The sequence below is a fragment of the Grampus griseus genome (assembly GCF_964374135.1).
Source record: "Grampus griseus genome assembly, chromosome: 1".
Classification (NCBI taxonomy): Eukaryota; Metazoa; Chordata; class Mammalia; order Artiodactyla; family Delphinidae; genus Grampus; species Grampus griseus.
Window position 1 is genome coordinate 161,004,471 of NC_139017.1, and position 9,806 is coordinate 161,014,276.

Consider the following 9,806-nt stretch of genomic DNA (forward strand, 5'->3'; position numbering starts at 1 on the left):
TACAACAGTGAGAGGCCCGAGTACCGCAAAAAAAAAAAAAAAAAAAAAAAAGCATATATCCTTTGACACAGCACTTAAGGATAGGTATGAATCAATATTTATACCTTAGGATATTTACAACTGTTATTTTAGCTGGAAAAAAAATTATAAAGAAGCTATTCAGTAACAGGGACTGGTAAATTACAATAAATTTTTGATAGAATACTATGAAGCCATCAAAAGTGATGTCACAGCTATATACACTAATATGCATAAGATAGATAACTAATAAGAACCTGCTGTATAAAAGAATAAATTAAATAAAATTTTTTTTAAAAAGTGATGTCACAGGGCTTCCCTGGTGGCTCAGCGGTTAAGAATCCACCTGCCAATGCAGGGGACACAGGTTTGAGCCCTGGTCTGGGAAGATCCCACATGCCGCGGAGCAACTAAGACCGTGCACCACAACTACTGAGGCTGAGCTCTAGAGCCCGTGAGCCACAACTACTGAAGCCCACACACCTAGAGCCCATGCTCCTCAACAAGAGAAGCCACTGCAATGAGAAGCCTGCACACGGCAAGGAAGAGTAGCCCCCGCTCGCCACAACCAGAGAAAAGCCCGCGCGCAGCAACACAGACCCAATGCAAACAAAAATAAAATAAATTTTTAAAAAGTGATGTCACAGAATAACAATTAGAGGAAAGTTCTAAATAAATGCAGAAAGCAGTTTACAAAATAGTATCTAAAGTATACAACGAAGTAAATGAAGTCACTAAAATTTGCTGGAAGTGTCAAGCCAGACAGATCCAAAATATCCAAGCCAGACAGATCTTGAAGGTTCTATGGTATTGAATTAGATCATGTGACAGAACAAGGCAAAAATGGCTGTAGTTCTGCTTCAGTGTGTTCTGCCAAGAAACATGCCCAATCACGGAACTTTAGAACAGCTGTGACATCATTTTCAGGATGAAGTTTTAAGTATTTCCCTACTGACTGAGTTTCCATTTGGCTGGAAGATTTTTTTCAATCTTGTAAATAATACCAAGGCACATATACAAACACCCCACTTAAGAGAGTCAATGCTTCAATGAGCTATCAGTCCCATTATCATGAAACTTGTTTTGTCTTGGAAGCCTAATTAAAAACTGGAAGAACAGTTTACAGTCAGTTATGTAAGGATGTTAAAGGGTAACAGTGGGCAACACAGGAGTAAGGCAATACTGACTGAAAGGGTAGCTGGGTTTGGAAGCAATCATAGGGACCTTCCTGAAACCCCAGCAAGCTCTTCTTAAAGAAAGTAAACTAAAAAGTAATCTGACACAAGTATAATTGAAGCTTTTAAGTTTTTACCTTTGGTGGTTTGTTCACCAGCCTCAGAACAATTAGGATACTCATTCATCAAAAGTCTTTACAGAACGGTTTTAAGAGCCATTAGTTAGCTTAACAAAGACCCTAAACCTTGATTATTATTACACTCACTGAAAACACAAGGCTAGTCAATGAATCTTACACCTACTTATGAAGTTTTATCATTCACTGAACCACTCAAGTGAATACAGATATATACTTGATTAAAAGTGCACACAAATTAACAATCCTCAGACTTGCTACTTCACTTTTAAACACAAGCTTTCCCACTAGTTCTAACAAATACAAATTTATCTTAGCAGCTATGCTGCACATTCCAAAAAATACTCCTATCTTTGCCTTCCTGCTTTTAAATCACAAGATGTAGGACAGAACTTTGCAGATGAAAGTAAGCAGATTCTTAGTATGCAACAAATACTATGCATATTTCAAGTAGTTAAACCAAGCACCTGGATGCCCCCACACACGTTCATAATCTGCTATGCCACTACATGATGCCTAAAAGGCCACAGCCTCCTTCCTTGTTCCTCTAGAAACAGAAGCCTGTTAAGACATCTTTAGAGCCTTTCAGATGTTTGGCAAAAATAATCAAGTATCTTTTTTCTACAGATTCTGGAGGATTTTAAGTTAAACTGTTAAACTCTGGGAAAGGAAAGAGTTTAAAGAACTAAAAAGTACCAAGTTTTATCTGACAGCCAACTTTCCAGTAACCTGGCTCTATCTCCCCAATACTTTCAGCATCACTGACAAGCATACCTCTATTTCTTATCTGTCTGTACACACTGGAAGATAAAGAGTCAACCATCCTGGGCTTCCCTGGTGGCTCAGGGGTTAAGAATCCACCTGCCAATGGAAGGGACATGGGTTCGAGCCCTTGTCCGGGAAGATTCCACATGCTGCGGAGCAACTAAGCCCGTGCGCCACAACTACTGAGCCTGTGCCCTAGAGCCCGCACGCCTAGAGCCCATGCTCCACAACAAGAGAAGCCACTGCAATGAGAAGGCCGCTCACCGCAACTAGAGGAAGCCCGCAAGCAGCAACGAAGACACAATGCAGCCAAAAATAAAAGTCAATCATCCAGCTTTAGTTAGACAACTATGGACCTCTGATTCTGTGTTATGGAGGTCAAGAATCTACCAGAGCAAACTTACTTCTCTGAGCAGTCTTCCTCCCACTGCTCAAAGGAATAAGTCTTTATAAAGGCATAACAAGTGCCTCAGGTCCTAGATCAATTACGTAAGATCCCTATGAATTTATGACAAATTCAAGGAAAATGTATTTACATTAAGTCTGTTACGTTTTGTTTATTTTACATCTGAAGCTAACCACTCAGGATTCTATCATTAATATATACATATGTTTTAAAAACATTTTCTCCTTGCCATTATCTTTTCACCTACTTCCTATACTTCAACATGTCTAACTTCTGGATAATATGATCTGCCCCAACCACTATTTTATCATTTTCTTATGGTCCTAGAGTTTACACTCAATACATGGGATCAAGCATTACCAACCCTTTCAAATAAATTCAACTCTTTACTTTGGAACTATTCCCTACCACTCTGTCCAAGATTCCCACTTGTTACAGAGGAAAAGAGAAAGTGAATCTTTAGGAATACAACCAAATGTTAAGAACAAGAAGCCAGCTCTTTTGGATGATCTGCTTTCCAAGTTTTATATAATTACCTTTTCTAATGGGAAAAAGATTTTGAAAAAAAAAAAGTGATTAACCAGAACACTACAAAAGACAGAAGGAAGAAAGGTCTGAAAAACATCCTCTTAACACTACCAGTTGTCAGCAGGCAGGCAGAAATGTCAGGGCTTCGTGACACACCAACTCTTGAAAATAACTACAGTACCCCAGCAAGGTCAAAAGTTAATTCCGACAGAATTATCTTTTTCTCTGCCACATTACAGCCTCAATCTTCTCCTACTTTCATTTCTACGTTTCTATCACTTCAATTATTCCCTTTGTGTTTTTTTCAGACTCATTCTTCACCTCTTTCTGCATCATGTAAAGCCAGTTTCTCTAAGTTTGTTTCTGCTTTAACTTAAGCCCACATTTCTGTCCTCCACTAATGTTCCCATATTCTTTCACACTAAGGTTCAAATAATAAGACCAATTATCCTCCATTAAGGCTTGAACTGTTAAGTGATACTTGTGTTATTTACAAAGCTTTTATTAATGGCTCAGTGTAATACTTCTCCTGTTCTCTCTAGTTCCTTCTCCTTCCTTTAAAGTCTTAAGAAGGGTAAGCTGGTTACCTTTTTAACACTTTCTTCTTCCTCTTGGCGTTTCTCATAGTGTGAGAAGTCATCAAAAATGGAAGTGGTGTGCTTGTAGCTGGCTATGATTTTCAACACCTGCTTAGCCTTTTCCAGAGGCACTTCCTGAGTGTCCCTGGAGTTGGTCACTGGTTTATTCTCGTTGTTCTCTAGGCGAATGTGTCGCAACTGGCTATTGGGAACGTCCTTCACAAAAATCCACCTGACATCAAAACGACCCTTCCATTTGTCCTGGGACCACACACCTGCACATGTGTTGTAGTCCACAGCAGATTTCATTTCTGCAACGCCACAGAAGTGTCCACTGCCGTTGACACTGAAAAGTAAGTAAACGGGGCCCTTCCCGTTCATGGAGCGATAAGCAGCATCCAGTCTCTTGTTACCATGCTCTGTGCTGCACCAGATATTATACTTAATGGAACGGTGGATATCGTCCTCAGAGTAGCTCTTAATGATGAAAACCCGGCCATGTTTCAGATTCCAGTCAAAATCCTTGGGGTTATAGTTATTAATGGACCGCAGCTTCTCCAACACTGGGTGAGGTTCTGAAGGAGTAGATCCAGATCCAGCCTGAGACTGTCCTACTCCATTACCATCCACCCCATTATGACCGAACCCACTGCCACGGTTCCGAGGTGCTACCCAGCGGGTTGGCTGAGCTGCCTGTTGCTGCACTGAGAGCTGGGCAGGCTGTGGTGGTGGTGGGGGCAATGGCTGTGTCTGTTGCCCTACTGATGCCTGAGCCGCTGGTGGGCTACTGTTAGCCTGCTGACCTACAGGCTGGGGAGACCCCTGGGTTGGCTGCTGACCTATGTTCTGAACCAAAGCCTGTGAGGGAGTTTTTGCCACAGGACCCTTGTTATCCCAAGTTCCAATATCCATGTTATGTTTTATTGGAGGTGGTGGAAGACTTGACCCTGCAATGCCATTCTTGGTCTTCAACTTGGGTTGCTGTTTTGCAGGCTTGCTAGCAATATCAGCCCAAGACGCTGGTTTTGGAGGAGCAATGGTAGCTGGAGGCAAACTATTGGAAGCCACGATGTTACTAGTAATGGACCCGCTACCAACAGCAGAGCCTACAACTTTTGGAACATTGCTTGCAACTTCTGTGCTACCCAACTTCAGGGCTGCCATCCCCTGGTCTATAGTATTCATGCCAGGAGCCTTATTGAGGGTCTCACTGGCAAAAGCTGACTGTCCATCAATCATGGCTCCACCTAAGGAGCTAGGTGCATAAGCATAATTGCTACTATATCCAGAGCTCTGAGTAGACTGTCCCTGAGAACTGTTATTTCCCCAAGCTGAGAAGTCAATCCCACTGGGAAAGAAATTAAAACCATGCTGACCAAGAAATGGAGTGCTACCCAGGGCTCCTGGTTGTCCGAACATTGCATCTGGTAGGAAGTGAGGCTCTCCGTTGCTCAGCTGTCCATAAGAAGTTAGATAGGGCATGGCTGTGTCACCCCCAGTAGACCAAGCAGCTTCACCCAAAGAATAGGAGAAGCCAATGGAGGGACTGTAGTAACTGGGTAAGTAGGAATCTGACATGGCAGTATATGCATTATTCTGTGGAAGAAGAAAAAAGGGTTAATTAAAACTAAACACAAAAATATATAAAACGACCAGAACATTTCCTCTCCCAATTATTCACACAATTCAAATATTTCAGTCATTGCCATAAAAAAGGAGAGTGACCTTTTCAGATGGTCTCTTCCCATAAACTTGCTATTTTTATAGACTTAGATAATATTTTGGTTTAATAATTGAACTGCTTAAACATTTAAAATTAAACTGACATACAGTGAATACCAGCCTTACCTTTTAGTGCTACAATTCAGAAAAGGGAAAACCCGTCATCTCACTAAGTTTAAGTCTTCCTCTATAGATGTACTGAGATGATGCCTTCATTAAAACCACTATCTTTGGACTGAAGGAGTGGGAATATTGGCAGAAAGAAAAAGTATTCACAAGAGTTTCCTATTAAAACTTACTATATAATAGATAAAACAAAAATAACTGGAAATTTCAAGTTCTACCCCAAAAATCTGTGCAGCCATTCCTCAACCATAAACCAAAAATCAAGGTTCAGTACACCTACTCTATAGTAAAGCCTCCTGGCAAACCATCTGGGAACATCAAGAGATGCCACTATTTAATTATAACCTGGAAAGAAAATGCACAGTGGCTTCCAGTGGATTCAAAACCAAAAAAAATGTTGCTACCTGTTTTGCTTCACCTATAAAAGTTAAGGCCGTAAGCTAAAATGCACACCTAACTTTTTCATTAAAAACAGGAATATAATTCTAAAGACAGTACAGTCCACATCTTTATAAAAGGAATCATCCTTCAGAACGACAACCAGAAATAAAGTTATACTCAACTAGTCTTCACATTAGAAGATAGATTACATTGCAGAAACATTCTTACTTTCATTTATGCTGACAGTTCTTTTTCATAAATCCTAGTAACTCACAAAGTACTCCCTTAAATAAGAAGCCAGAGATATATAGAATTGGTTTCTATAGATATAGACTCAGCTCAACTCAAAAATAGACTACTTTAACTTCAAAACAGCTCTGGTATCTAAGAATCCACTAACTAGTCAATAGGGAGTTTTGTTCGTAAGAGACTTGGATGACCATAACTATGTCAGGCCTTAAGTTTGTATTACCAAAGCCAACAGTACTTCTTCCTAGCCACTAAAACACATCTCCTGAAGATTAAATATTTCAACTAATATAGTTTGATAAAATGGTGGTGCTTCTCTCTGCCAATTCTAAATTTTCTTTTAAAAACCTAACTCTTTCACATATACTCTCAAGTTTAAGAGAAGTCTATTTCTCGAAGACAGTGTTATAATTTTAACAGCCCCAAATCCATTATGAATAAGAAATTCAGACCACCCTTAATAGATTAAGCCTGAAGAATTATTCCAATATAAGGTGATGAAAAACTGGTTAAACTAATAAGAATCTGCTGAATAAAAAAGTAAATAAAATTCAAAAATTAAAATAAAAAACTGGTTAAAAAGTAGATGAAACAGCCTTGACAGACTACAGAGAGTCTCAGATTATGTCTATTCAACCAAAATTTATATTTCCCCCCAAATTTTTCAAAAATATTTAAGCTTTAACTTACTTAAATAAAAAACAAACTCCCCCACAAATTTTTCAAAAATATTCAAGCTTTAGCTTACTTAACAAATAAAAAACAAACACATTTAATATCACAGGTTATGCCACTATAGAGCTAAATGCCTACACCTGAACTGGCAGGTTCCCACATGCCCCTGAGCTCAAAAATCTGAATTACACAATGTTTCACAAGAACTACCTAGAATTATGTTTCCAAATGCTCCCACTCTCCTTGTTATAATGATTATGTAAGCAAACTACCTCAAGAGCAAGAACCCATTAATAGTTCATTCCTCCACTTCCTTCCCTACTTTTCCTGATTAACTGGTTGTCTACTGCAAAAACTTTTTTCCAATCACTTGCTTAAGCGGTTTCTACACTTTCAATTCAGAAAATTCTACACAAGGGATCAAAAAGTTTTATGTAAGCATTAGGCCCAAACATGCGCACGCACTGTCAAGTTATTCAAGACTGTTATGAATATCATACACCATCTGTTCAGAATTTATATAAATGTTCCACAAACTTTTTCATCTTTTAGGATATTCTGGATGAGTTGTCAATTTTCCTTTTGGTTTATTAGTCTGGTGAGTTATACTTATTAGTTACAACTTTGTGACTGTCTTTGGGATGCAAGATAGTAACACAAAAGAACTGCTGAATCAAAGAAGTCTCTGTGCACAGTTCATGGTCATATATGGACCTACATGCAACTAATCTTCACATTAGAAGACAGATTACATTGCAAAAACTGGAATTCCATCATTCTTGATCTCTGTTCTCAACAGTGTTTTATTTTCCTTCAACTCCATTTTGTAAATACAGCTCCCCTAAGAAGCCAGATATATACAAAATTGCTCTTTACAGATGAAGATGGAGCTCAACTTGAAAGAGTACCCAGCTCCAAAATAATTCTGATAACCTAAGAACCCACTAACTAGTGACTAGACAAAACGAAGATACTCAGTTCTGCAGCACTGAATAAAGTTCAGGTGATTTTATGTTAGTTTTTCCCATCACGTATGAATCCAATTTTCCTAAAAGAAAAATGTTTGGGAGGTGAAAACATTTAACACCAGAAAGTATTCTTAAGTTTTACATTGTTACATTCTTGCTAAGGAGGAAGAACTACTCAAGCAAGTGTTGCTGTTAGTACACTGTAAAATGTTATCAGTACTAGCCTCAGAGAATGGTATGTTTGCTCACAACAGAGATAAGATCCTTAAGGGCCTATGACATTTGTAGCAACTGGTTTTATAACATATTGACTGATATTAAGAAAGTCATCCCCTGAAAATGAAACTTATTGATAGAGCAGAGAAAGAATAATGGTATACTGCATCCTCTGATCAAGCACGAAAATGGTTAACTACTCACGGGCCTTGCCTGTGGACTCAAGTAAGGTTCAAAATCATCATCATTTAATCCATCCTTTTGATGTACAGATCCATTTTGTACTAAAGGAGAAAAAATTCAAATTAGGAGTGTCTCAATCGTACAATCCACCTCCCAAACTAATCAAATACCTCCTAACCAGAGAAAAACCATACTACACAGAGCAAATAAGTTTGCGTTTCGAAAGGATAACGATGAGAATGAATGCTGAGCAACATTCGTCAGTAAAAATGTCTCCCTCCACCCAGAGCAAGTTGATCTAAAAAGGTCATTTTATTGGCTCCTCTAGATTTCTATTCCCTCCCGCTTCCCCTCCCCCATCACATGTGAGCACTTCCAGAGTGTGATCCACGAGGATGAAAAACAAAGGCCTTCTAAGACCTACAGGAAACTAAGGACCTGGGACATTTCAAAACCGAATCCACCCCCACCCCTAATGAATTACTCCTTGTTCACTACAAAGCTGTTCGCCAGCTACAGGAACACACCGAAAAGGGTCAAATACTTAACTGTGAGGCACCTGCAAACTAAGCGGCTTCCGAAAGGTCCTCTCCCCGGGGCGCTTCCCGGAGACCCCGCCCCCCCCACACGGGGTCCCCCGCCCGCCAGGGGCACCGGCGGAGCTGGGCTCACCTTTGTTTCCTTGACCTTTTGGTCTCTGCGGGGGAAGGAAACGTCGCCGAGCAGCACATCGTCCGAAGAAAAAACGGAAAAGGAGAGACAAATTAAAGCCGGGACCGAGACGGGAATAAAGGCGCAGGCCTAAGGAGAGGCGTCAGGAATGGGGTGAGGGGGAGGCTGAAGATGGGAGGCGGGGGAAGCGCGACGCTGGCGGGGCCAAGGGGGAGGAGGGGGGCCGCGCCACAAACAACGCGAGGGAACCAGGGCTTCAAAGAAGGGGAAGGAAACAAGAGAAAAACGAGGCCCGCTGAGAGGAGGGGACGCGGCGCGGCCGGCGGTCTCCGAGGCCCAGTGCGGAGCGGGGAGAGCGGGCCGAGGGCGAGGCGCTGGGCGCGGCCGGCCTGAGAGCCTCAAAATGAGGCCCGCTAAAGGCGCCGCCTCAGCTCGGCCCGACCGGGGGCGGCGGGCCCGGGCCTAGTCGGGCTCCCTCTCGCCTCACACAATGGCCGAGGCATGCGGGCCGAGCCTGTACCTGCTCCAAGAGGCTGCTGGCCGACATGGCTCTCGGATCCTCACGGGTGGCGACGGCGGCGGACTCTCCTCAGGGTGGCGGCGGCAGCGGATGAGCCCCGGCGACGGGAGCAGGCGGCGCAGCGGCGGCTTTTGTCCCTGACACTCGGGGGCCTCGGCGGACGCAGCGGAGACACAGCGCGCGGCTCGGGCTCCGGCTCCGACTCGGCGACGCTCTAGCCCGACAGCTCAACGCCCGTCTCTATGCCTTTACGCGCGCGCCCGCGCCTCGCAGCCGAAATAAGGGCGCCGAGCAGCGGAGGCGGACGGCGCGCACGGCGCGACGCTGACTCTCACATTCGCTCACCCACGCTGAAGGGGCCCGGCGCGAAGCACTCCGGGAAGGCAGAGGTGGGGCCGCAGCGCTCTCTGGTGGGCTGGAGGAGCGGAAGCGGCGCGCGCGGCCTCCCCGCCCCCACCGCCTTGGGATTGGGGCCTAGGAGGGTGGG

At 42.7% G+C, this 9,806-nt stretch overlaps 1 protein-coding gene across 2 annotated transcripts in view; it reads right to left on the reverse strand.

Annotated features, from left to right (window-relative positions):
- YTHDF2 (YTH N6-methyladenosine RNA binding protein F2) overlaps positions 1-9,516 on the reverse strand; it is a gene marked incomplete at its 3' end in the record, with an annotated part of 31,465 nt that extends 21,949 nt beyond the window's left edge. The window contains exons 1-4 of one of the 2 annotated variants that reach the window (XM_082664374.1): positions 9,320-9,516; positions 8,800-8,824; positions 8,149-8,228; positions 3,617-5,203 (exon numbers count right to left, since the gene is read on the reverse strand). In XM_082664374.1, coding sequence (XP_082520500.1) covers positions 3,617-5,203; positions 8,149-8,228; positions 8,800-8,824; positions 9,320-9,346 — 1,719 coding nt within the window. In that variant the 5' untranslated portion in view covers positions 9,347-9,516. Of the gene's footprint in view, positions 1-3,586; positions 5,204-8,148; positions 8,229-8,799; positions 8,825-9,319 lie in introns of those variants that run through there. The other variant, XM_082664373.1, reaches the window with a different exon arrangement.
- Positions 9,517-9,806: the final 290 nt, after the last annotated feature.